A 27639-nucleotide genomic window follows, 5' to 3' on the forward strand; every position below is an offset into this window, starting at 1 on the left:
TTTTGTATCAAACTTTTATGCAAAGATAAATAATTGTTACACTGTAAAATTGTCAGTTCCATTTACTGTACATTGACTATACAATACAATGCATGAGAGACTAAAAGAAACAGAGGAGGTTTGTTTAACTACAAAGTCTTAAAACTGACATACACTGTGGATATTTCCCCATAAAAACTTCAAATGCTCTGTTCATTTCATTGCTCACAACTAGCTAACTTACATCTCTTAGCAAAATAAACACATACCCTTTATTTAGCATGGCATATTTTGTTACTGAATTAATAAACAAACATCATATAAAAATGATCTGAACATTTGCCTCAAGGGGGAGCTTACAGTTCATTCTTGTAGATCCTTTGCATTTTCAAGCCATTCCAAGCTAATGTTCTTTGACGACATTATAATACAGCCTCACTGCAAAATGTTATTTTTGCCTCATTTTCAGTCAGTAAATCATTATACCTCCATGCTACTGTCCTTCCTAGGCGTCTTTGAAATCCATAGTGTGGACTGGTTTGGACTGGTTTTTGTTCTTCCTTTACTGAAAAATAAAAATACAAACTATTTTCAGTGCACATGTGCCTGCACAGTCCTGATTCAGCTCTGTGATCAGACCTGAGCATTCCATCCCCAGATCTCAAGGCCACATTTGGTGCTCTCACAGTGTGGGTTTCCCATCCACAGTGGCACTGTTACCAAAAATACCAGACCACTCTGCTTAGCAGTGCTGCTCCCAGGAACTGCACTGAATTGGCCTGGATGGTTTTTTATTTATTTTTTTCCCAGTTCCCATCCAACCACACCTCTCGTACAGAGTAGTCTTTTCAGAGAAGGACTCTGTTTGACCAGGGCTGGTGAGAGCTGAGCACTTCCCTTGTCTGGGGGGAAGCAGAGCACACAGACCCCCTAAACCCATGCCCAAGGTGCAGCCCACCCATCCCAGTGGGTACCAGACCCCTGCCCACCCTGGGTACACCGACGGGGTCACTGCGCACCCCTGCGCCAGCGAGCCCCTTCCCTTCGGGGCTTGACCTGACATCTCATGAAGTGATGGGACATGAATCAGACTCCTGGCAATGAATGACTGGTAGAAAGCTTCCTTAGGGCTAGTTTTCAGTCAAAACTGTCAATAGCAGGTTTTGTGTTTGGCGTTTTTTCAATTTAAAAAAAGAGAGAAAACTGGTTCCAAAAAGTACTTGCTCTGCAATACTGCTAATGTGTTTTCCCTGATTTTTCCAGGGAGCCCTGAGGCACCCCAAAAGTTTACGGCAGTCTTTCCACATGGCTACAAATGCCACAATACACCATCTTCCCTCACTTAGACTGGGAGATGACAGTGCACTGCAGACTACTGAAAGAGGAGCCACTTCAAGAGCCATTGCTGCTCCATTTCAGTGAAAATGCTTCAATCTCTGGGTTGAATATTTCACACTGATGTTTTTGTTTTTTTCCCAATTAAGTAAAAACCAGAAGAGGAGAAGTAGCCCTACATAACTCTGTAAGGTGGAAACCTAAGAGTCCCAACAGTCCTATACATCCAGTTTTACTCCTTTCCTGGTGTGTAACTGCAAGCGAGTCTGAGTTGATTTAAAATGTACTTCGAGGGTGCTGAATGCTACAGCAGTTTTCAGTCCCTCCAGACTTACCTCTGAGGTCCTACAAAATAATGCATTATGTACCTGAGCCCATTGGAGTAATTGGAAAGACTCCCTTTGGCTTCAGTGGACTTTAGATCAGGCCACAATGCTATAAACAAAGCAATTGCAATGAAATCGAGTAGTTCCAGCGCTTCCTTCTTAAAGAAACGAAGTCACTACTTCCCTCTGGATTAATCCAGCAAAAGCAGGCACAAATTAATGATGAAACAATTTGAATGGAGGGTCCTTGCCACACAGCAGGAACAATTTCTAAATACCTTGGATCAGAACTCGAGCTGTATCAAATGAGCTTGTCTTCAACAAACCTATGCTGATTTTCACAGCTGGTTCAGAAAACAGATTTTAGTGACAAAGGTAAGATGCAATAAATAGCTTGAGCATATTGGTGTTTTGACCATCAAATGCAATCATAGAAACTGAGAAATATACCAGGTTGGAATTTAAACTTTCTGCAAGGCATTCAGATGATAATGGAGATGGGTCTTTGAAGCAGTTTCTCCTTGCTTCCCTGGAAGAAATGAAAGGGAGAGCATCTAAGCATGAATGAGCTGATCATTTCTGCCAGCTACAGGGACGAGGTGTTGCTCTGCCTTATTACTACCCTTCAAGAGCCCAATCACAGGCAAAATTAGTCATGACCTTTCAAGCTAGGCATGTCCTGGTTGGCCATGGGTTGTGGCTTTCAGAGGAAAGGTCACCATGTTGTGGAAGCCTAAAAAAGAATGAGAAGTCAGGTTCACGTGGAAAGTTGGGGGTCCCTCCTTCCCCAGCAGGACAGAATCCCTTTCCTAAAGTTCTACTGTGTCCAGATGATAAATTCAAGCGATTGTTTCTTCTTTTGATTTGGCTTTTGCCCGAGAGCTGCATATTTGTGATGAACAAAAATGGTTTGCAAGGCAGATCGTAGGTGGAAATCGAAAATAGATAGGAAAGTATTTTTAAAAACAAAGTTTTGTTTCAAAAAAATACTTTATTTTTGGTGATAGTTTTTTTGATCTAAATGATTTTTTTTAAATGCTTTAATTTCTTTAATTAAAGGTTTTGATGTAACTCAAAATGGACGTTCTGGGAACAAAAACAAACAAACAAACAAAAACGAGAGCCCTGTTTTGCACCAAAACCATTTTGTCCTTGATTTTTGTACCATTTCATCTATCAAACTAATCAACTGACAGAAAAAAAAAAAAAAAAAGGGAAATCTTCCAAGGTGAATTTCCAATATCTGTTTCATGCAATTTTGAAGTCTTGGAAGGTCAGATGAATTACTTCTGCATGAAGTGCTATAGCATCAAAGGCCTGATCAAAGCCCACTGAAGTCAACACTACTTTTTCTATTGATTTCAGTGGGCCATGAATCTCTCACTGCTTTCCCAGGAGTATTCAAGGGCTGAAACTTTTCTCAGAAGATAAGTACCTGCTAGAAAAGCTACTAAGATGTACCATACTTACCAGGAAATCCAGGGCCACTGTAATAAGGGTTCCAGCATTCAATTACTATGCAATTGTTAATGTTATACATATTACTATTTTACTACTCTTTTCTGCTTTGAGCTTCCAACCAGTGGTGAAGTTTATATATAACATTTCACAGGCCTTGTGAAATGTTTGTTTGCCTGTCATAAGATGGGTTGGAAAGTGTTTATTTTCCTTTTCTTTATAGAAAATGCATTTAAAAAAATCAAGTTTGTTATGCAGACCTCCTAATGTTTGTTCTTTATGGCTACTTGCTTCTATGAAGCATGGTATCAAGGAGTACTGCAAATATCACTGTACATTCACTCACACAGACAGAAACAGTCTTCACATTTGGAGTGTTTTCTTGCCTGAAATAAGTTACTGCAGCTATTGGCAGGAAATACTAAGTAAAAATCATAAGGAAAAAATAAAGGGCTAAAAATAAGGAGGATTTTTTTTTAGATTTCTTAAAACAGTGATATCATATTCCTTTTAGTTGTTCCTGGTCTTCAAGAGGGAAAACAGCTTACAAATTATATTTGAGAGTTTCAGAAACACCAGTTCAGAAAAAAAATAAATTATATGTTTTCATGTCTTTATGTATCTATATCATATTTTGAGAAAAATGAAAAGTCCAAAGAATTTAAAAGCCTGAAGCAAATTGTACTGTATTTCAAAGGCTGAAATGTTTCCTTTTTGCATAATAGTACCCCTGCTTGATACCACAGCTATGAATACATATCTATTTATTTTCTGCATCCTCTTAAGCACATACATGATGTACAAAGGATGTCACACTAGTGTGTGGCTCAAAGCAAGCTTTTGCTTTTCATTTTCAATTTCTGTGCCCCAGTGGTCCATCTGTTGTTTGTATGGTATGTGCAGTGGAACAGGATTAAGCAGCTGCTGGCCCTTAGGTTTGTCCTTGGAACAAATTTTTACTTTGGCTTAGAAATTGAGCTCACCCCGTATCTGTGAGGAACCCCTCTACTATTTCCCATAGTCCAGGTATTTTACAGGTGGTAATCACTATGAAAGAGGTGAAATAAAAGTGCTGACAACAGCCCTGACTATCAAGTGGTCTGCAAAGAGACTTTCTTCAGGAACAGGTGGAGTCCCAGCAGCAGCATTCTTTGAGACCTAGAATTATCTCAGCATGTTGTGGAAAAAGCCTGAAGGTGAATGTTCAGCTGTAACAGCTGTAAACTACTTGCATTTTAATAGATGAAAAGGCACTTATTTGCATATTTGGGGATAGATGTAAGCAGTCTTTCAGTAGGAATAGCTTGCCAATGGAAATATGAATTCTGCATCATAAAACCACTATGGATGAGTATATTTTACCTTTTATGAAGCATCTGGAAACAGCAAGTCCCAAAAGCCACCAGTATCAACAGCAGCAGTGGTATAGTGGGTATTACAACATAAATTAAATTCGGAATTATACCTACAAGACAAAAATTCTCATTAATGTCTCCCATGCTGAAATGCTTTTAACCATGTCAGGAAAAATCTGGAGTAAAATAACAGGAATACATTAACTTACACAAAAGAACACATATATTCCTTCTATAGGAAGAGCTCCAAAGAGAAGTAAGCAGTATCAAGAATAAAGCAGCACTTGAGTTATGTGCAAAACATATCTTAAGGTCTTCAATTCTGATATTTTCCAATCTTTTAATTCACAATTCAAGTGTTTTGATGGAGTACACTTCACAGCCTAATTTTTTTACGGTCCGTTTCAACTGCAGACTCTTTCATCCTTGTATCTGGACTCCCTGCCCATGCAGGACCACAGGAGGAATGAGCCTGGCTCTCATCTTCCCTTTTCCCTTAAAAGACACATAAAGCCTCTCCTTGACTAATGGGGAGAGCTAAAGGTGCTCCTCTGCAGGTCCCTGCACAAAAGGAGTGGGAAATGGTGCAAGCTGAGGCTCCATCATCTGTCTGCAACAGAGGATGGGGTCTGCAGCTTCCAGAAGGGTACTGTTTCCCAGTAACTGTATGCCCATGTTTTGCACTAGTACACATTTAATGTACAGATTGTGGAGCTTTTCTTACCTATTGTCCTATTTTGAAAATATTTTCCCTAGCAAGAATAAATGTGAATATTCACGTTGTGTTTGAGTTTTAGTCTTTGCACAGATTGTATTAAAAGGTATGATTGATTACAAACCACAGTTCATCCATATAATAATTCCTCTGGAGTTAAAAATAATGGAAACACCAGTTAGGAAGCTGGCTCAAATCCAGACAACCAGTGGGCAAACAAAGCACCCCCTTTCAATAATCCCAATCCTGTAAAATCCAGGGCTGCTCCATAGACATGTTCCGTTCCTTGAACTAAAGTCATGCTACAACTCTTCCTGAGCCTTGGGACTCTGTTGAGGAGATAAATTGCTGAATGAAGCGGCCAGGGGCAGTGCAGAACCTGGGCAGCAGGTATCCACTTCCCAAATATCAAGACTCATCTCTACTGGGAATCTTAGCAAGGCACTGAACTCCTCTTAACATGTGGTTTTCCAAAAACACAGGATTCTTGGGGGAGCTATGGACATGGTGTTTATTCTAAGTTTGGTGAGACAAGGAAATAATTTGTTTCCACAGCAACTAAAACTCTTGAAATGTTATTCAAATATATGGATTTTCAGGGCACTTCCCAGGGAAACAGACTGTTTCTTCCTATTGACAAAAATGGAAACTGAAAGATTAATTTAATTCTACTGTTAATATTTTTAGCAGAACACTACATTCACATGAACACATTACCTGTTTCAGTAGCAATAATATGATACTGATCTTCTGGTTTGCTTGTGTCATAAGGATTTCCTGCTGGCACTGTTGGAAAAATATCTGAAAAGGAGATCAGGCATTTTAGGAAAACAGTAAAAAATATGGCCATTATGTTATTAAATAAATGAATAGTAATTACATTTTAATTTTTATTGGTAAAATGAACATTTTTATGATTTATTAAATATACACGTGAACAGGATTTTATTACAAAATTCGAATTATATCTGTAAGAAGAATTACAAGCAGTGTTATTCTGAACAACAGCCATATATTTGTAGCTGTTGCTCTCTGAAGAATTCATCTTTCCTATGTTCCAGTTCTTAACTGTGCCTGTTAAAATTGAGTAATTTTGGAGACCCTTGAATGGTATCCTTATAATTATGTATTTACCAGTGCAATGGAATTTAATGTGTCAAAATTTCTTACCGTATTCTGGCTCTGCTCTGTCTCCTAATTCTTTTTCTAAGACATTATCTGTTAAATCAATATTTGAAATTGATTGTTGAAGAATGAAAAATGTGTGCAATAAAACAGATGTTTCCATTTTTTTCATGCAGTATCACAGAAATAGATACATTCCCCCAAACAATAATTGCTTAATTCTTCAGCATTTCATCTTCTTACCAAAGACTCTTTGCAAACTAGTGTCAGATCACCTCTAGTTCATACTTTCACCTCTAGTTCATACTTTTTGCTCCTTAGAAGGCTATAATTTAGTCTAGTTTCAATTCTTGGTGGCCTCTGATTTAATGGCTAATGGTTAAACCCTAACTTCTTGTGCTGAATAAAGTGCCTGACATACCCAAAGCTTCATTTGTGCAGACAATTCTAAAACCACATATGAAGTTCTCTCTATCATAAGGTTATAGTAACTTAACAGTGCTATGAGACTACAGTTCTGAGGGTCTTGACACATACAAACTGCTAAGAGAAATCAAAACAGCAATAAAGCCTACTAAATAAAGGTAATTATTTCACCTACTCTGGTAAAAAAAATAGCTACATTTGGCCTTATATAAAGAAAGACACCAAGATACTCCAAAGAACTGAGCTGCTGTCTCTTGACAGCAGAAGAGGAGATGAGTTTTTAATTTGATTGCATAATCAAACCTACAGGAGCTGGACAGGAACTAAATGAGGTCACAATTACCAACCTATAATTAAGTTTAAGATTGCTGAATGATCAATATGACCCAAAGCCAGACTGAACATTGCAACAGTAAACGCTGTCAAGGGAGGGCTTGGAAAAATAAAAGTGTCCACCAGAAATGTAGTTGCTGCTTGAGCAAGGCTGCCTAATGAGCACTGTCCTGGACCTGCTGATGATACAATTAGATGCAACTTTATCAAAGTCACCTGCAACCTGTTTTGGCCTGTGGCTGGTATCATGCACCCTATATTGAATACAGAGAGGAGAGTTGTGAAAAACAACATGCTCAGATAACAAACTGAAATTCAATATGCATGTGGCACTTTAGCACTCCTGGTGAAATGGATGTATTTTGCACTGCTAAGAGCTGACATTGAAGCCTTTGCAGTGATTTGAGGGAGGAAAAAGGTCTTTTGTAAGTCTCACTTGGTTTGAGATAACAAAAGTAATTTTCCTACAAACATTGTGTTACTTTCTTCAGGCAGTGAAAAAAATGTCATATATCTATTTATATACATTTTTGCATCCACTCCTTTCCTCCATGTGACAGAAAAATACATTTCTGGAGAATAGTCTGTTTTGCTAAAGAGCACAATTCCAGCAGTTTGAAAAATAAATAGCTACAATTCAGTAGTACTGCATTTAGCTGCATAACAATGTCAATACTAGCAATAATCTACCTATGCATTGTTTGCCTTATATGCCTCATTATAAACTAATAATCCACTTTCTACCTAGAGAAAGAAATACAAATGTATTTTCATTGTTACTGTTATCACCTTGTTTTCTGACAATCCAAAATATCCAGCATTTTTTCAGATGGTAAAAGCAATAGAAAAAGCAATTCTTTATCACATCTCAACAAGAATGGTAAGTAGTTCACTAGTACAGAATAATTATCTAATTTAAATTTGTTTGCTTTTAAAGCTACAAAATAGACCTGAAACCAAACCTTTTTAATAAAGCCTGCAATTTCTCACATAAAAATGTTGGGTTTTTAACAACATGAAACATTTTTATTTTGTTACGTTATTTCAAAATAATTCTAACAGTTCTAAAAGTGATAAAATTGTCACATTTCCTTGAAAGGCCTATGATGATTACTGATCATCATAAAGTAGTGATAACCACTAAAAATTTCAAAAGTAGGAAAAGGTTTTGGGGGTGGCAGTATGCCAAAACACGTTGATATATCAACTCTGCCACATATTTAATATTTGCTTGTAATATTAATTACCATTAATATCCTCATTAAGTGACCAAAAAGTGAAAAAGATACGTATCCACCAAAACCAGAGGAACAAAATGGCCTGGATCTCTACAGACAGACCTCTACAAAGAGAGTGATTGTTGTTTGATCAGCAGCATAGAGAAAGAAGAAAGGAAATTGCAGAATTATATAGGTCAAACAGCTGCTAAGAGTAGGATTTCATAGAATGGTTTAGGTTGGAAGGGACCTTAAATAATAGCTTTTTTCCAACTCCCTACCATGGGCTGGAACACCTTCCACTAGACCAGGGTGCTCAGAGCCCCATCCAACCTGGCCTTAAACGTTCCCAGGGATGGGGCATCTACAAATTCACTTGTGCCAGGGCCTCATCACACTCACAGCAAAGAATATCTTCCTACTACCTAATCTAAGCCTACTGTCTTTCAGTTTGAAGCCATTCCCCCTTGTCCTGTCACTCCAGACCCTTGTAAATAGTCTTTCTCCATCTTTCCTGTGGGCTCCCTTCAGGCACTGGAAGGCCCCAGTGAGGTCACCCCAAGGCCTTCTCTTTTCCAGGCTGAACAATCCCAGTTCTCCCAGCCTTTCCTCCCAGCAGAGCTGCTCCATCCCTGTGATCCCCTTGGTGCCTGCTCTGGCCTGGCTCCAGCAGGTCCCTGTCCTTGCTGTGCTGGAGCCCAGAGCTGATGCAGCCCTGCAGGTGGGGTCTCAGCAGAGGGGGCAGAGGGGCAGAATCCCCTCCCTGCCCTGCTGCCCACGGGGCTCTGGATGAGCCCAGCACACGGGGGGCTCTGGGCTCCCAATGGCCAGGGCATGGCCAGCCTCTCACCCACCAGCACCCCCAGCTCCTCCTCCCAGGGCTGCTCTGGCTCTGCTCATGCCCAGCCTGCATTGGTGCTGGGGCTGCCCTGACCCAGGTGCAGCACCTTGGACTTGGTCTGTCAAACCTCATGAGATTCCCAAGGTCCACCCCTTGAGTTTTTATTAATTAATAAATGAAAAAAATCCATAATTTCCTATGCATTCTTTTAGCTTAGTTTTGAAAAACAAACACACCAAAAATTATTTGAAAACATTTGCAAGGTCCTGCTGAAAATCACGTTTTCATTTACTGTAAGTATCGCCAAGAACAGAAAATTTTACAGGCTCAAACTGGAAAGTTTACTTTTTATGTCCTTTCTGGTTTTGCACCTTGTTCTAGTTTATAGTTCACTTTTCCTCTATTGACATATACAGAACTTATGTCATGTCTGAAAGTACAGCCAAATTGCCTAAGATCTGTTTTTTCTGTCACCATCTCAACTAGCATGCATCTGCTTTTCATATCTCTCTAAGTCTACATGCATGAATGCAGAAATTTTTCCTGCTGTTCTGGACTTCATTCTTCAAGCCATAACTTTTTAAAACAACCACCACGTGTAAGTTGGTATAAAATGGGAGGGCTGCAACAATGAGGACAGCGCAATTTTTTTTACAGGAGGACCAAGATGTCTTGGTCATCCTACCTAGAAAGTAGAAAATGTACACTTAAAATGCTTTGTGAAGTAAGGGAATTAAATAAAATAAAACCCTGGAAAGGCATGATAGTGAAGCTAAATTTCTTATTATATATAAACAGGTTTATTTAAATGTATTAAAAATGTATTTTAATAGTTATTATTGACACATAATATCCCCTGCTAATGCCAGCTCAGGCACACACCAAAGGAACCAGTACCAAAGGCCAAAAGACACTTGAAGATTCCCTCACAAACAAGACCATGTCCCACCAGTGAAATATAGCTTCAGTTTTACCTACCTGGGGCATATTTGCAGATAAAATTGTGCTTCATGTTGCATCTATCATCATTCCACTGATAAAGATAAGGCCCTCCCAGACCAGGGTTTGCAGTTGGCTGGTGATACATCACCACACAGGCTTCACTTCCACAGGAAGGCTCATCTGTGTACCAGTTTCTAGTTTTTGAAGATAAGGTTCATCAGGATGACAAAGAAAAGTGTATGCATCAATGTAGAAATATCAACCCAAACAGTCCCACCCTCTTCAAAGGCATCCTGCATTTCCCACAACCCTTCTGTGAAAGGCCCAAGAACATCTCTGAATCTTAAAACAATTCTGATCAAAGCACCTCTGCAGAAATAACACCCTACTAGACTCTTATCTGTCCCCTTGTCTTGAGTTCTATGAGTTGTTGCTACTCTGGCCTTTGGCTTCATCAGGAAGTTAAAGGTTTTTCAAAAAGGGTAGAAACAGAACAATTTACACTCAGCATCTCACAATAATTTATTTGGTGGCTGGCTCCCTGATTTGAGGTGGCCAGATCCTTGCAGAATTTACCTGCCTGCTTTCAGACCACACCTGAAGGACTCTGTGTGTGGCAGAACAACCTCCAAACATCCTGCAGAGGCAAACTCTGTGGGTGGGAGCAAAGAAATTTGTAGGCTGTAGCCGCACAATGCCATCCTGTCACAGCTTCAAATTCAAACCCCCGATTGCCAGTTACCCTTCATCTGGAGAAGTCAAGGGGGGGAATCCACAAACTTCATGCTGTCAGGCAAGGTTTGGCATTTCAGGCTCCATTCCTTTCCTTGGAACCTTCTCAATGAGCAGTTTCACACCCTTACCTGAATGGTGACATACTTCCATCAGCCCACTGGTAGAGGTCAGGGCAAGCACTCGACGTGGCCAGTCCATCGCCACTTCTCCACAGCCCAATCCAGAAATCACCGTCAGAAATCCCAGAGCCTGATTTGGTGAGGTTTTGCAGCATGTTTTCTATCAGCTGCTGCTCAGCTTCACTTTCCAAGCTCAGTAAAGCCCCACCATCGATTTCACAGGCCTGGCGGGCCTCCTGGAAGCCCACGCGTCTGGTCAAGTCCTGGAAATAGGCTAGTTTGTAACACGAGTGCTTGAAGGCACCATAGCACACCTTCTGGCCTGAAAAACAAAAACATGGGGCTGTTCAGAGCACAGTGATGAATATCAAAGCTGCAAGAAAAGAATACAGCACATCATGCATATGCTGGTGAAGGATGGGAGATTTTTGCCTGAGAGGATTCACGGTGATAACCTAGCACCACTGAAATCCTTTGTTCTAATTTAAATTTCAAACAGCACACAGTTCATGGGAATTTATGCCATCCTGCCATGGCCTGTGAAACTCTCCAAAACACTGAAGATTCCCAATAGGCTCTAGGAAAATATTTACTTTCTAATGACTGTACCATCAGGTCTCTCTGTTATAGCCAGGATCTGTTTGGAGCATATTCCTTGACTATTGCATACTAATGGACCAACTTCACTTTTATTGTGTAATCAGAGCTATTCAATTTTAAAAAAATAAGTTTCAAATACACATGTTTAGTGGCAAGAAGCAGCTGAATTTTTTTTTGATACCTCAACTTTGAGAGGCTGTATATGAGAGAAACCCATAGCTGCTCTTCACTACAATGTGCCTAAGCACAACCTGTAAAGGTCTGTGGGAGGAGAGAATCTGCTCTTTACAGTTCTTTGTCTGAGAAAGATATATGTCTGTTTCCCAAAAAGGAAAAATAATTATCATTTTCAACTACTAAGACTCTCTAGAGTTCATTCAAGGTATACAAGATGAGGAACTAACACACCCACTTATCAGCCACAACTGAACTCCAGTAGGCTTATTTAGGGACAGAAAAAGGTTTCTAAATAGAAACATCTCTTAAAAAAAAAAAAAAAAAAAAAAAACAAGTTTTTCCAGTATAGAAATTTATGACTGGAGAAGAAAAGTAGGAAATTTTATTTTGTTAAGTAAGAATGACTGAAGGATACCAAAGTAACAAAAAACTACCAGGCATTATCTACACTGTTTAGAAATCAACAATAGTCATTATTTTACTGGAAAATTTGGACAATGGATAATGGAAAATCACACAATAGGCTGAGCTGGAAGGGATCATTGAGGACCATGGAGTTCCAACTCCCAGCCCTGTGAAAAACAGCCCAAGAGTCACATCATGTGCCTGAGAGCATTGTCCAAATGCTTCTCGAGCTCTGTCAGGTTTGGTGCTGTGACCACTGCCCTGGGGAGCCTGTTCAGTGCCCAGCCACCCTCTGGGTGAAAAACCTTTTCCTGATATCCAGTCTAAACCTCCCCTGACACAGCTTCAGGCCATTCCCTGGGTCCTGTCACTGATCACCAGAGGGAAGAGATCAGTGTCTGCCTCTCCCTCTTGTGAGGATGTTGAAGATCAAAATGAGATCTCCCCTCAGTCTCCTCCAGGCAGAACAGACCAAGTGACCTGAGTGGGTCCTCATACAGCTTCCCCTCAAGGTCCTTCACCATCCTCATAGCTCTCCTTTGGGCACTCTTTAAAGGCTTTTTATGCTTCACATATTGAGGCACCCCAAACTGCTCACTGCACTTGAGGTAAAGCCACACCAGTACAAAGTACAGTAGTTTATTGTACTATATCAGATTTGCATTTGAAAATATTGTATTTAGTCTCACTTTTCAGCAAACCCAGATATGTGACTCATGTAAATACCATTTGAACAAGATTTATCCTTTTTCACCTTAAAAAAAGTTATAATTTGTCACTGGGAAACAGCAACATCCTCACATAACTTCAGCTATATTTATGTTTTCCCAGGCAATCTTTTTCTGTGCACAAAGAGTAAATATCAAAGCAAACAAAAAACCTTAAAAGCTACATCAAGTTTATTCTTTTTGCATTAGCATTGCTTCATTTTTGTATTTAATAAGTAGGATATTTCCAATAGCAGACAGCACAAGGGCTGCGTCAAAGACATCTCTGTATTTGCACAGAGCATAGTTTCAAGTATTTGCAGAGAATAAGCAGATTGTAACAAAGATGCATTAATATAGGAATGGGAAAACAGGATCAGCTCTTGACTTTTAGCTAAATCTGAAAATAACTCATTTTCTTGGACCATTTCTGTTGTAGAAAGCTAAATTATAGGGGCAACAGAGATATACTATGCTTAACTTTCTAGGGTTTCCTAAAATTCCTGTAATCTTTCTAGAAAAAAAAAACCAAAAAAAAAACCAAAAAAACCAAAAAAACCAACAAACTCTGAAACCTTCACTTTATAATACCCTATTAAAGTTTATCTTGAGAAGGACTATCAGGAAGAAAAGCATCTTTTTAATCTCATTCTTACCTTGGCAGACAGACTTCTGAAAATTTTGTTGTTTATCAGTAATTAATCTACCAAAATAACACAGGAACAAGAACAGTCTAAAAAAAGGACAAGCCTGCGCCACAGATATGGAAAAAAACAGGCTCTGAGATCAGGCAGAGAGTGCCAATTTTGACTTTCTCTGATAATGTCCTGACAACACAATGTATGCCCCAATTTCTTTCCTGATACTTCCCTTTACTCATACAGGTTAGGAGCCTTGCTCCCAATAAATGCAGCAAGGACCATGGTCCTAGCTGGGCAGTGATGCTGAAGCAAGGGAAATTCCATTTAACAGAGGTGCATATGAAATAATGGGCTTCCTCCTGGACTTCTTCAACAAAAAATACTACTGTTATCAAAGTAACAAAGTGATAAGTCTAAATGTTGCAAAGTGGGAAGTACAACAATGAAAGCTCATTGTTGAAATTAAATCCCAGCTCACTCCCTTCCTCTACAATGCTGGAATTCCAATTTTGCTAACATGATCGATTTTCCCCCAGGAGCTGTGTCTCACTGACAGGACAGAGTGCACAGGGAAGGAGGAGCTGATCACATTTTGACCCTCACTGCTGGGTGAGTGACAATGGCTCATTGCCAGAGCACACATGTGTATACAGCAGCACAAAGAGCCAAAGCCCAGCACTGAATTATGCAGGACACTAATCACTTCCAAGGAAAAGTGGCCACCCATCTCCCTGTAGTTGAAGACTGGATTCAAAGCATTAATTCAAGATGTACATGCAAATTTAGGAACAATGCTTTGTCCATTGTCTTGCTCTTTTTATTTTCCCAGACAATCTTTGAAATAAACTCTTCCTTGGTTTCCTTTCATTCTGTGCACATACTTCTTGACATCAAGCAGCAAGTTATGAGCAAATTCAGGTGTCAAAATATCCTGGTCACAGTTTCAGTCATGCAGGAATTTTCAACCAACTGTGATGAGCAGGCTGATCACTATGGATCATAATTTTCATGGGAAAACAGCTAACTTTGCCTTTATAACACACCATCCACTCCCCCCCACCCATGCATGTTTCTCAGGTGGCTGAAGTGCTCCCCTCACACTCTGTTCTCACGCACAGCCTCTGCTTTTCTGTGACTCTCCCAAAAAATCTGAGCCAAACCTTCTAGCAGAAGAAATGGATCCTTGCTGGCTGCCTAGCTGAGCTTTCTCAGGATGCTCATCTGCCAGTCAGCTGCTGCATGGGGACTCCAGCAGAATCATAGAATCTTTTAGGCTGGCAAGGACCTTGAAGACCATCAAGTCACAGCAAGGGCTGTTTCTGACCTGCTCCAAGGCCTGTATCCATAAGCTGTGCTGTGTTCTTGTCCAACACAGGGGCTCTGTATCAATGCTCAGCTCCATCACCCACACCAAGGAAACCAGGTGGGGCTGCATGGAGCAGCAAGGAGGATGACGAGCATTTGTGATGCACAAAGGCAAAGAGCTACTGCAGCCCCTAATATGTGCCCTGCCTGCTCCCATTGTGCACTCAAAGCAGGGAGCCCTCTCAGAGCCATCAGAATACAAATGTGAAGGCCCAACTTCTATCCAAGGGTTTCCAGGTTAAAACATTGTGGCTTTGTGGAAGACATTTTCTTTCTTCCCTTAAACTGACCAGAATAATTTTTAAAGACACCATTTTTACTGCAGATATTTGGGCAGGGTTAAGTAACTCTAAAATCAAGTTTTACAAAGTGAAAGAATTGAAAAAATGAAAATTTGAATGAAATCCAACTCCTAAATTACTGCTCTTTCATTTTTTTGCTCTCTCTACCTGTGGCAAAAGGAATAATTTCCTCCTCACAGGCTGATCATTTCTGCAAGAATATACCTCCAGAAACCAACAGAGAAAACAGCAAGAAACAAAGAAATAATTGGCATTAAAACCCATAGACCCAAAGAGTGTGAATGAAGTGTGTGAGGCAGAGCAGTGGGCTTTCTGGAAGAAGCTGTGAATTTCTCTTGTTCTAGTTAATTTCATCCCTGTGTTTAGGCAGTGACCTGCTCTGAATCTTTTCTTTCTTCTTTTGAAGCAGACTTTGAACCAGTTCCACCGTGGCAGATAAATGTGTTAATGGAAATCTGCAGTTGTGCCTTAATAGCTGGCAAATCAGTTGACATTTTAGTGCTCTTCTCGGAACACACTGAGATGTCAGGTTTTAAAGCTTCATTTTTTCCTCTCACTACTAATTTCTGAACTACAAAGCAGAAATAATTTACCACTGAAAAAACAACAGAATGGACCACATTGTACAGGAGACAAGATAAGTATGGAAATATTAACTATGTGCTACTTTACCTTATCCTAACACCTTTCAGCAGACTCCACAGTTAGTTCAAAAGCAACATTTTTGTTATTTCAGCTGTATAAATTGAGTTCCAATTTTTCTGTCCCAATTGAATAGAAACTGGATTTGTAAGCAAGACTATTGGAATGAATCATGCTAAGATACTATGCAACATGAATAATCTTTTTGTTGGTCTCATCATTCCATTAGCTGATGAAAGCAAGTGAACAAGATTTGCTCCAGAAAGTGCCTGCTACCATTTACATGGGTCAATTTTCATCTTTGGGTGTTTCACAAAAGCTCCATAGTAGAATGCTTAGATATCAGCCTCAGAACAAAGATATTTTTAAACTAAATTACCCATTAAAATATTTCTGCAGATAATCGTACAGGGGGGAAAAAAATCTCCTTCAAGAAAAAAAGAAATAAGCAAATTGCAAGCTGTTATTTCAATCAGTTATATCTCCATTATGTTTTAATAACCATGCTTCATTAAACAATTAATAGGTTCCTTGATCACTGTCATGACAGAAGTTACAGCAAAGTGTCATTTAGAAGCAAAATTGCTGATAAAATACCCAGGTCAAAGACTTCTCTCCCTAAGAGCATCAGGCTTATTTCTAAACTAAACCCCCACAGGCCCATGAGGGGCACAAAGGTCATTTAGAGTGACACACCTTGCTTAGCTGGAGTCTTTGAAGACATCAGGTAGAAGATAAGCTCCCTGCTGATAAATCCCACTCCTCTTCCTTCTGAACCTTACAAACTGACCCTTCTTGAACCTCACAAACTAACCTGCCATCCAGGGTTTGACACCATTAGCACCCACCTAGATTAGGTCAGCCACTGCATGTGCACAGCATATGTGAAGAGAGACAAAAATGAGTGATGTAGCCTGATGTATTAAACTCCATTATGCTTTTGTATTTTGACTTTTTTTTTTCTCCCTAAGGTAATGGATTCAGCAGAAAAATCAGAAGAGCACTTGGCAAAAAGCAGTGTGAAATATTTAACATTAACCAGAGCAGCAAGAGCTTGATGGAAACCTCTAAAAACAAAGTGACAAACAAAAACACAAGGACTTAAAATGAAAGAGATAATGAAATAGCAAAACAGAAATCTATGGCAATTAACCAAAATATTCTCTGCCTGTGTTATGAAGACCAGTCTTGGTCTTGAGCTTGCATGAGCTTAGTGACCTCAGGGATGACCAACCAGCATGCAGGACACTGGGCACAATTTGTTCTCACCTGTCCCCACACCAAGTCCCAGTGATGCACTCCAGAACGTGGCCAGGAAGAGACTAAGTGGTAATAAATTTTCCTAATCACATTTTGTTCCAAAGCTGATGCATCTTGTCAGATGGTCTTTGTATCACCCAGTCAGATTTTGCCTGGGTTCAGCTGCTGGTCACATTTTGCTATATTACATTACTGCTGTTGATGTTTTACTGTATCCTATTTGCATCCATCCACCAAATATAATCTTTTTTTATGATTCATATTACTATTTTAAAAAAAACAACTGTGATAACATTTCATAATTACATTCTGTCTGCATTTATGATAAAAGCAAGTGGCCATCTTTTCTCCCAAAATTTGTAACACTCAAGACACGTTCTCCAGCTGAGTCAGTGTTCAAAGCACTGATGTTTCTCAGCTCACAGTCCTGAGCAGTTTAAGGAATTCCACATGCTCATAAATTTGACATTCAAATAAAACCTGCTGTACAGATCAAAAGCCAGCCTTGATCTGTACTGATATCTTCATAGCAATCTCTTCCATCCCTTAGCAGGTACTTTTTCCTCCAATCCTCCTGAAAACCAAGCCTTCTGAGGGAAAAGGAAGTTGTTAGTGATTTATTCTGGATTAAGGATTATGCCTAAAATGTCATCATAGAGTTTTTTCTTAAGTGATTTTCCAGGGTGAAAAATTTTCAAAGGTTCCAGGTCACTTTTAATGGCTTATATAAAAACCCCTGAGGGCCACATTTGCCTATGCAGCAGCTGTGCTTCAGGCAGATGTGCACACAGACAGCTTGAATGTAACATATCACTGCATGCAGACCATGGCTAAGGTGGCTAAATGGAGGAGCCTGCCCCCAACCTCTCGTGCAAAACTCATCTATCAGCCATTCTTAAAATATTTCTTACAATGGATATCCTTCTTGCTAAATTCTTGGGCAAGTAAAAGCTATGGATGCATTTATAGACAGCAAGTCTAAAATGATAAATAGGATTTTTTTTTTCTATTCTCTCTCAAACACAGGCCAGATAAGGTAACTTCAGCCATTAAGCATCCCATATCTTGTGAATTAGCAAAGATGATGCAAGAGGTCCTCAGACAAATCCTCTAGGATTAATGCAACTTTTGCAAAGAGAAAAAAACAGGGATGATGAAGTTTTAAGTAAAATCAAATTACTGTATTATACCATTTATACACAGATTTAGTACAGTCATGCAGAATATGAAGCTACACAAGATGCATTTACCCTGTCCAGTCCTTGACTTTATTTTTTTCTTTTGCCATGGCAAGTGATTCTCAGTAGATTTATTGCTGAAAATGGGTTTTCACCTGTATGTTAGCCTCTACTAGATCAGTTATTGTGTTTCTAAGCACTTTTGGGGACAGGGAATGTGCTTATTTCTGAATGACAACTGTCCTCAATAGACCCATTATAGCTACACCTTTAAAAAAACGAAGCAATCAAAAAGGAGACAGTGCAAAGGAGCACCTGGCAGTGCCCATTTATATATTAAATAAAACTCATCCCTAACACCTGGATTTTGCCATCAGCTGAATAGAAGTGCAATTAAAATTGGATCTGCGAGCTTCCCTGCACAATGCAGCAAGGTTGCTGGTCACAAAAATGGGTAGTTAAGAGACCCCTTATGACAAGTATTGATCCAAGCAGGTTATTTTTGGGGAGGTTTGTCAAAGCCTCTGTGTGCTCTCTTTTTTTAGGTCTTGGGAGGATGCAGGAGGATTTCTTGTCCTGAAAAATCTTTTTCATCGTGTTGAAAAAATTGGTGGGAGAATTTGTCTTCTCCCCAGCAGATTAAAAGTTTGTCTGGATTTTCAAAATCCCTAATGTGGTGCTTTAGGCTTCTTCTTGAGGTACTGGGAACTGGAATACCAGCCAGCATGAAAGCTGCCATCTTCACACAGCAATTCACTTATTTCCCAAAGGAAACAACACACATTTATTCCTTAAACTCAGCTTCTAAGCCCTTGTGCACAAAGGAGGGAACTCAGGTCATTGACAACAGAGCTGTAAAGAAGTAGCTTGATGTCTAAACCTCATTAGAAGCTAATCAACACTTCACCCTCCATAATTACCATTGCAGAAAAACATACAATTACATGAATCAATACTGTCTTCAACTGGAAAATTAATATCCATTTTTATGAAAAAGTTTTAGTCACTGACTCAAGTCATAACTCAGTCAGAAAAAAAAAAATCTCTAAAGTATTTCCCAAAAACTATTCCTTTTTTCCCCCAGGTCAAATCATTAAAGCCCTGACAGCTTTCCTTTCTTCTAAGTGAAACATATCTTCATTTTGGCATCAGCTTGGTTTCAGCTATCTAACACATCATAAATTTCAAGCATGAGATCCATTTAGCTTTTCCTGTAATAACTATTTTCCCTTCTTCTGATCATGTGAACTTTACAGGTGTATATCACAGCACTCACCATGGCAGTCAGCCACTTCCTTCTCTAAGGGGCCAGCTCACAGCTGCACTGTCCTGGGGGTTCACAAAAAGTGGCAACATAGCTGCTAAAACAACCCCCTAAATCTACCAATTGCCTTCCCTTTTTTAAGGAAAGACTTGGACAGAATGAGGCCAATGATAACACTCAAGTGTCAATGGCATCTATTTGAACCCATTCAAAATAAGAGGAACTAGAGTGTGTTGGAAAGGGCTACAAGTCTGCTCTGGGATCTGGATTATTTTACCCAGAACTTTAAAACCTCAGAACAAAAAAACCCAACCAAACAAAATCTCCCTTAACAGCAGAAGCTGTTGGCAGTGGGTTTGCTTAATTTTGTTTTTTCAGTTCTTATAAACACAGTAACACATGGGTTAATTCTTATACACAGTGACACAATAAATTTTTATATATCATAACCTGAAGACACGCTAAGTACTCTAAAATTTCAGCTGTTTATTAAAAAAGCATAAACACTGACTGGCCCAGAGAAACTGTGGGTGTCCCATCCCTGGAAGTGCTCAAGGCCAGGCTGGATGGGGTCCTGAGCAATCTGGTCTACTGGAAGATGTCCCTGCCCATGGCAGAGGGTTGGGATGAGATGATCTTTAAGGTCCCTTCCAACCCAAACAGTTCTGTGGTTCAAATTAATCCCATTCATCAGTAGTTTTCAGTGTAGCCATGAAGCCCAGAACAGAATTCACAGAAGATTTTAAGACAGACATACTATGGCAGCTAAGAAGTTGTTAACTTGCTGTGGAATAGACATAACAGACAAAAATTGTAGTCTGAATGTTTTAAGTGTGTGTGCTGCCAAGGGGAGCAGGGAATAGTTTTATTCTTCTATCCCAAACCAGCAGACATTTTCACAAATACCCATTTTATACTTATCAGTCAGTTCCCTCAACAGGTTTTCTCCCAGGCATAAATGTAGGCACTTTTGACAGTTTCTGCTGATGGCTTATGTCTTATTTTTGCCTCCAGAAGGAAACAGTTCACAACTCTTTGGTCATATAATCACAGAGTATCGTTCATTTGGAAGAGACCCCCAAAGATCATCAAGTCCAACTCCTGGCCCTGAACAGGACCAGCCCCAAGAAGCCCATCAAGAGTGTTGGCCAACTCTTTTTGAGGTCTGTCAGGCTTGGTCACACCTCCCTGGGGAACCTGTTCTTGTGCCCAACCACCCTCTGAATGAAGAACCTTTTTTTTCCTAATTAACACAAATCTCCCCAGTCAGCAAATCCCCCTATGTCAATTAAATGAAGAAAAAATGAGAAGAGAAAAAACATACTCCTTCTCAATTATTTTTCATAGCAAGCATCATCCATTCTCAGTAATCTTCAGTGAAATTTTTAAGTCTTTTTTCCAAGTAGGTGTAGTTTCATGCATTTGTTACCAAAGTATTTGCAGTAGATTTAGGCAATATATATGGCTGCAAATTATATTAATTTCCTTGGTTCAAGAGCTTCCTAGGATGCAACACCCTTTATGCATTTCAGTACAGGAGTGTAGAGTGCTTTCTTTTTGTGGCAGTTCCACAATTAAAAGAGAAAGCAACAAGCAAAGACTTGCTCATTCACCTGCTCCTAAGAGTAGTGGGAGAAGCCAATCCACATGGAATCTTAAAATTGGTGACAGTTCACTTAAGGCAAAAATCGAGAAAAAGTTTGAGGGGAGGAGAAGTCTGTTAGAATATTTTGAAGGATAATTTGCACTAAGAGAAAATTCAGAGGTATAAAGTATCACTGGTTAATTCACATTACATGTAGTCCTTGAGATACAGTGTGGGATTCATCTCACCAAACTTAAATTCTTCCCAATAACCTGTCCATACCTAAACTGACTCACTGACCTCACTGCGTAGACAGCTGAACAAATCAAACACAGAGAGCAGTATCCACTAGTGCAGATCTGCAATATAGTCAAAATCCAAATTTCAATTAAATTAATCTCACTCTTAAAATATCAACTTTTTTCCTTCCCTTCTTATAAAGTGAGCCTAGATTAGCTGGATACTGCAGCTACATTCAGATTTACCTGGAGACATGCCAACTTTTTAGTTAGGACTCATTAATTCTTAATATTGTTTAGAACCAAAGGTCTCACTCTTTGTCAGTGGTGGCAGTAGGGACTGCTTCAGCCAGAGACTCAACTTCCAACTAGTGAGTGAGAGGTAAGAGTACGGGATTAGAGTGTAGCAATTACTACCAAAGGATTGTTTCATCTTACATATTGTACATTAGCATCTACCATCTTTTCTGATCCATCAGAGATTTGCAAAGAGAAAGCCATTATGGGAATTAGTTTCAGGAAAAATAATGCTGTACAGAATCCTTTATGAACCAAAGCATGTTCCCCTGCAAACATCCTACAACCGAGAAGTTTGATCTGCATAGGATCAGACCTGACCTACAGAGAGTTAAATTCAAGGTACAGAACATGAGTTCAAGCAGGCAGGTGCCCAGGTTTCCCTCTCTGGGAGCAAGAAAAGCCATGTGAAAGCAAGCAGATTGTCCATACCATTCCACAAGGTTTTCACCAGAGCTCCCTCCATGGCAGGCATTTCCTCTTGGGCTCTTTAGCCAAGTGGAAAACTGGGACTTGACAATTGTGAGTTTGAGCTTTGCAATGCCTTTCTATTTTTGAAGAAAATGCTGTGAGCAAAAAGCTGTATTCCTGGGAAAGCATGCTGGTCTGAGACACAGCCCTAGGATTTTCCATGTCTCTTTCCTTATCCCTGAACAGAACTGCAGCCTGGCCAACCTGCTCAACTCTCACTCCTGGGAAAGGTAAGCTATACATGGTTGACAAAGAGGGAGGGGGGTCACCTCTAATACAGAAATCTGACTCTAGAAACTGATTTAAGTACTTGGGTATTTCTACCCTGCTACAGAAGGACTCCTCCACCATCAGAGGTCTCATCAAAACTGGGTTCTCATTCCACAGGTTATCATGGAATTTCTTGGTTTGTAGCAAGGTGTGTTTAGCAGAAACCTGCATTATATCCAAAATCATCACCTCATTTCACTCTAAGACTCCAGATCATTCATCTGCCCCCAAGAAGACAGTGCTCAATACAGCTGGATAAGGAGAAGAAATAATAAAGGAGTCCATGGGAATTCAATGCCCAACTTCTCCTGCATTTCTCCAAGTCTCAGCTTAAGTGATTCCTGAGACCTTCAACTGAGCAAAAGGATCTTACACTATCTGGGCATGCCTATCCAAGAAAAGCTTTTGTAGTACGGAACTAAATGCTGCATATTTCCAACAAAATGTGTTCAAAACACACCTGTTGCACATGGAGATTAGATGGCAGGCTTTTTATCAGGTTGTATCTTTTCAAATTCTGAGCTGCATATGTGTCTTGAAATTTACAGTTCACACCAAAATAAAAAACAAAAAAAAAACAAAACAACCCACATCTTTACAGTAGAAGGTTTCATCTAGAGAAAATGCTTGCACTTTCACAGGCAAAACTCAGGTGTAATAAGCAGGGCAAGCAAATTAAATTAAATTAAACTAAACAATGCATCTTTTGAGAAAGGGTTTGTTATCTCTAGTCAATCCAGTATCCATGAAGACACTGCTTTAATTCTCTTACTTTGCAGCACTTTATGCAGAACTCAAATCTGATCATAAGCCATGTGAAGAACATATTCACTTCTTTAAAGGCATCTGAAACAACAAAGTCTATAGTTTAGGGGCAACTCTGGTAGTTTCCTGACTCACCAAGTGGTTTTCCTCATTTCATATTTTATATATCCAGATACTTTTGCACCAAAATAGATACATACTGCTCTAAAATACTACATCACTATTTAATCTGCTATTGATGCACAGCAATAACAAAGAGCAAAACTTTAAAAGCAGTAGAAATACAACTAGACAAACAGCAGTCATTAAGCTATAATATCTATGATTAATACATAGGCTGTTAAATGATTAGTAATAAGATTAGCTTGCATCTCTCCTGCCCAATAGATACTTAAAGTAATTGCATCTTTGCAAACTGCATTATCATCACTTCATACTCCTTATGATGTCATGGGACAGCAAGGCAGACTCAGCACTTTCTCCTGAGACTGCTTTGGGTTTTTTTCCTATAGGAATTAATTCTCTGGCAACACTAGATGGTTGGATATGGAGGCTGTCAGCACTGCTCACAAAACACCTGTCTAGATATATTAAAAATTAAAAAGCATTTTGCATCACTGTTTAAAACCTCCCAAATTAAAGATGGCAAAGAAATAACACCAAAATGCAAATTGTTTGATGCCAACAATAGTTTTGATTATATCCTAGGAAAACTAACATATTGGAAAAAGCAACAGACACCCTTTACTTTAAAAAATGGTATTTCAAAAAGGCAGGCCTTTTCTCCTCTGTCCTTGTGACACTGTGATCAAAATGGGAGCAAATTTCCAGTTATTTCTAGGTCTGCTGCAAACTTACTGCAGTCAGTGGGACTCTTCACAAGGTCCAACCAGCTCTCAAGCAGCCTCACAAACAACTTTAGGTGAGTGATAGAAACTACATATTTATTTGGAATGAGAGCAGTGGAATTTCCTGCTATGCCAGATGCCAGATTATTAATCATGACTGAAGCACAAATATGTATATATATATATATATATATATTTTTTTTTTTTAGGAATAGGTCTGTTTAAGGTATAGACTCATGATTTCAAACATAAACTTGCTTAAGTCCAAACTGCTGGTTCTTATGCAAGAGAGAGGTAAGACAGATGGGAGTCAGGTGACAGCACACACTGCCCAATTATTCAATGGTACTATTTCTTGCTTAAAATAATGTCAGCTACTGCTAATACTGCACCTATCCATGTGCATGTGCCAGAATATGGGTGTGGTCCTTGAGAGAAAGAAAGGGGGGAAAAAAAGTTCTTCCAGTACATAAGAATATCTGCAATAATCATAAATAAATAAATGTGGCTGTTATTGTTTAGGAAACCTTTATCTAATGAACACAACTTCAACCAATAAACTAATAGTACGTAAATGGTTCTTTCTGTAAGTGGCTTCAAACCCTCTCCTGTATTTTACCAGACAAAAACTATCAGCATAATACAGTGATATGAGGCTCATCGTATGGTTTGAAATGCTTCAGGGAAATATGGGGCAGAGTCCGTGTCCTATCAAAATCCCCAAAGCCTAATGTGCATCTAGGAACATTCTGACAAGGCAGTATACACATATCCCACATGGCTTTAAAAGCTGGACCTCAGTTTCCTATGTCTCAGTTAAACACAGAAGCTGCAGCTGGAAGATCAAGGGACTGGCTTTCCTCAGCCACACGGATTCCTGCACGGAGACTGCTAATGCCAACTGCATCTCATTGATAATTAATCTCCACTATTCCTTAAAAAAAACCCAGTGTTCCATAGCAGTCATATAAATTATAATGCTTAGAACTTTGATGTATCATATCAACCAGTATAATTCACAGTATAACAGAGGTAGATGAAACATTTCAGGTTACTGTTGAGGCAAACAAGATTTTTCAAAGTGATGGAAGTAGTGCTACTTAGCCATTGTTTCCTGAAGATGCTGTTTTACCAAAACCCCAAGAGCCCATCTCAGCTGTAGCATTGGAACCTGCTTCAAACAGAACATGATCAAAATGGTCCAGTGACTGCCCTCCCCCAGCAACTAAGAAAGTTCTCTGAATTCAGCAATCAAATGCTTGCAACAACAACAAAAATAAAAAAATAACCTACAAAAGTTTTGTCGATATGCTACTGCTACAGCCTCTGAAACAATAGTATACAAATAATTTGCATTGTTCTGGAGACAGTTTGTAAGAGCCACGTTCTTACACCCACATATACACACAAAACTTGCTGACAAGCAGAGTGGAGTGTGTAAATCTTTGTTTCCAGGCAAATGCACAGATCTAGAGGCACACAGAACATATCCCCAAGAGCCTGTCAGCTTTAGTCTGGAGGGTCTGAACCAAAGTAAGCTTAAAAGGGGTCTTTTCATTAAATTTTGCAGTTTCTGAGCATATACACCTGTATACTGCAAACACACAGTGGGAGTCTACAGCTCTTAAATTAAACCTAAGCTCCAATGTCAGACACAGGTTTCTTAAATATTGTCTTCCTCTTGGTTTTGAGAGTTGTGGACGCACCCACACACAACAACAATATTTTACACCGCACGCTCTTAAAAGTTTGCCCTCTCCTCCCAACAACACCGCAGACAAAGAAGAAACATCCCCGTCCAGCTGCCAACAAAACTCGGCGCACCGACAGACGCTCCTCGGCAAGACGCTCCATCTTTTGAAGCAATTCGAACGCAGCCGGCAATGAACAGGAGCTCTGCGAAGACGGAGCAAGGCAGGACTTGGGGCTGCCTCGGGAGCCCGCATCCCCCGCGCTGGCCCCGCATCCCCCCGCGTTCCCCGCAGCAGCAACAGCAGCAGCATCCCCGCTCCGCCGGGGCAGGTGCGCCCGGGATGCGCTCCCGGCGCTCGCTCGCCGCCGATGCACGGAGGGTTCGGCAGCGGACTCGGTCCCGGGTTCGGGCTCGGCCCCGGGTCCGGCCAGCGGGCTCGGTTCCCGGGTTCGGGTTCGGCCCCGGGTCCGCTCCCGGAGCGCTGCGCTCCCGCACCGGCCCCGCACCGCGCACTCACCGCTAAGGACGCGCCCGGCGAGCGCCCCGGGCCCGCACAGCACCGCGGCCGCCAGCACGGCCGCCAGCCCCAGCCCTCCTCCGGCCCCCATGGCGCTGCCCCGCTGGCGCCGAGAGTCACTCAAGGCTGGGCGATGCCGGCGGGGAGCGAGGGACCCGCACTCAGCTCCGCTGCTGCCCTCCGCCAGCTCCTCGCCGCCCGCCGCCCTGCCTTTATCTGCTTCCCCCGGGGAGGGACCGCCCCCGCACCGCCCCCAGCCCCTGCCCCAACCCCTGTCCCAGCTCCAGCCCCAATCCCTGTCCCAACTCTAGTCCCAGCTCCAGCCCCAATCCCTGTCCCAACTCTAGTCCCAGCCCCTGCCCCAACCCCTGTCCCAATCCCTGTCCCAGCCCCAGCCCCTGCCCCAGCCCCTGATCCTGCCCCTGCCCCAACCCCTGTATCAGCTCCAGCCCCTGATCCAGCGCCTGCCCCAGCCCCTGTCCCTGCCCCAACCCCTATCCCAGTCTTGCCCCAATTTCTATCCCAGCGCCTGCCCCAACCCCTGCCCCAGGCCCTATGCCAGCGCCTGCCCCTGATCCAGCCCCTGCCCCAGTCCCTCCTGCCCGGCCCCTTCCCCGCAGAGGTTCCGGCACACGTAGCCGGTGTGCGGTCGCTCCCGCTCCTGGCTGCAGGCTGCGGGGCGGCGGGTCCCTCCCAGCCTCGCTGCCGGGTCATTTAGGGTTAGTCACTGTCCCGGTGTGATCCATACCCAGGTGTGGGCTTCATATCTGTTAAGAGCTTTGTAGATCTTCCTGGTCTGTGTTTTGTCTAAGAAGAATAAAAATGTTTTGTTGCCAGCTTGGAAATGTGGGAATATATGTGTACAGGTATATACTGGAAAGCGCATACACACAGCAGACTATAAGTATATACACTGGAAAGTCCCCTTTTCTCGTTGCCCCAGAAGATACTGTGGTTAAATCCACGTTGCTGTCACTCCAAAAATGCACTGGTAATTCTCTGGATCTCTTCAAAGGACCATTTCCAAGACTTGCTCATTCTTCAGTCACGCTGAGGTTTTATCAACAAATACAGTTCAGAGATTTCTGTGATTACTCGTGTACTTCGTGCACTTTGCTTTTAAATGTAATAGATCACTGCAGATGTGCTTAAGAGACATCTTGTATGCAAATTACTAGATGGTTTACCAGTTAATTTCATCTTTCTCAGAACTCAAAGATCATATATGGCATATTGTTAAGTAATTTTCCCTTTGGATGTTTATAGCCGGGTTTAGAAGTCAATACATCTCAGATTATTATGGATTTTAAAACATTTGATGGATTCCTAGCTGCCTTAAAACTACCTAGGATCAGTTTTTTACTAAAAAAAGCCCCAAATCCTTGAGGTTCATAAGTAGCATTGGAAAATTTTTTCAAGAACTGTTGTGTTTTGCTACCAACTTTTTCGATTTAATAGCAGAGTTATTTGTTTGTTTGACTGTTACAGATTTTTTTCAAGTGAATTT

General features: G+C 40.7%; 1 protein-coding gene across 3 annotated transcripts; it reads right to left on the minus strand.

Moving 5' to 3' along the window:
• Nucleotides 1–26343, minus strand: CHODL (chondrolectin). 3 transcript variants are annotated; one of them, XM_071433669.1, is made up of 8 exons: nucleotides 26133–26343; nucleotides 10916–11228; nucleotides 10089–10246; nucleotides 6339–6386; nucleotides 5886–5969; nucleotides 4461–4563; nucleotides 2091–2169; nucleotides 415–544 (listed from the first exon to the last, which is right to left on the minus strand). In XM_071433669.1, exons 1-8 carry the CDS (start codon nucleotides 26221–26223, stop codon nucleotides 542–544), a joined length of 879 nt encoding a protein of 292 aa, XP_071289770.1. In that variant the 5' UTR covers nucleotides 26224–26343; the 3' UTR covers nucleotides 415–541. The 3 variants fall into 3 exon arrangements, with proteins under 3 accessions (XP_071289769.1, XP_071289771.1, XP_071289770.1); XM_071433668.1 differs by lacking the exon at nucleotides 2091–2169 and having other exon boundaries at nucleotides 1–544; nucleotides 26133–26335; XM_071433670.1 differs by lacking the exons at nucleotides 2091–2169; nucleotides 6339–6386 and having other exon boundaries at nucleotides 1–544.
• Between the last annotated feature and the right edge of the window lie 1296 nt (nucleotides 26344–27639).

Source organism: Agelaius tricolor, unplaced genomic scaffold, assembly GCF_023055355.1.
Source record: "Agelaius tricolor isolate 1412-34295 unplaced genomic scaffold, bAgeTri1.0.p SCAF_9, whole genome shotgun sequence".
Classification (NCBI taxonomy): domain Eukaryota; kingdom Metazoa; phylum Chordata; class Aves; order Passeriformes; family Icteridae; genus Agelaius; species Agelaius tricolor.

Coding starts and splice junctions, on each gene's coding strand:
- CHODL (XM_071433668.1), bottom strand. CDS start 26,223: ATGGGGGCCGGAGGAGGGCTGGGGCTGGCGGCCGTGCTGGCGGCCGCG. Junction 10,247..10,915: donor GGAAGTATGTCACCATTCAG/GTAAGGGTGTGA, acceptor TTCAAAAACTAG/AAACTGGTACACAGATGAGC. Junction 5,970..6,338: donor CAGAGCAGAGCCAGAATACG/GTAAGAAATTTT, acceptor TCTCCTTTTCAG/ATATTTTTCCAACAGTGCCA.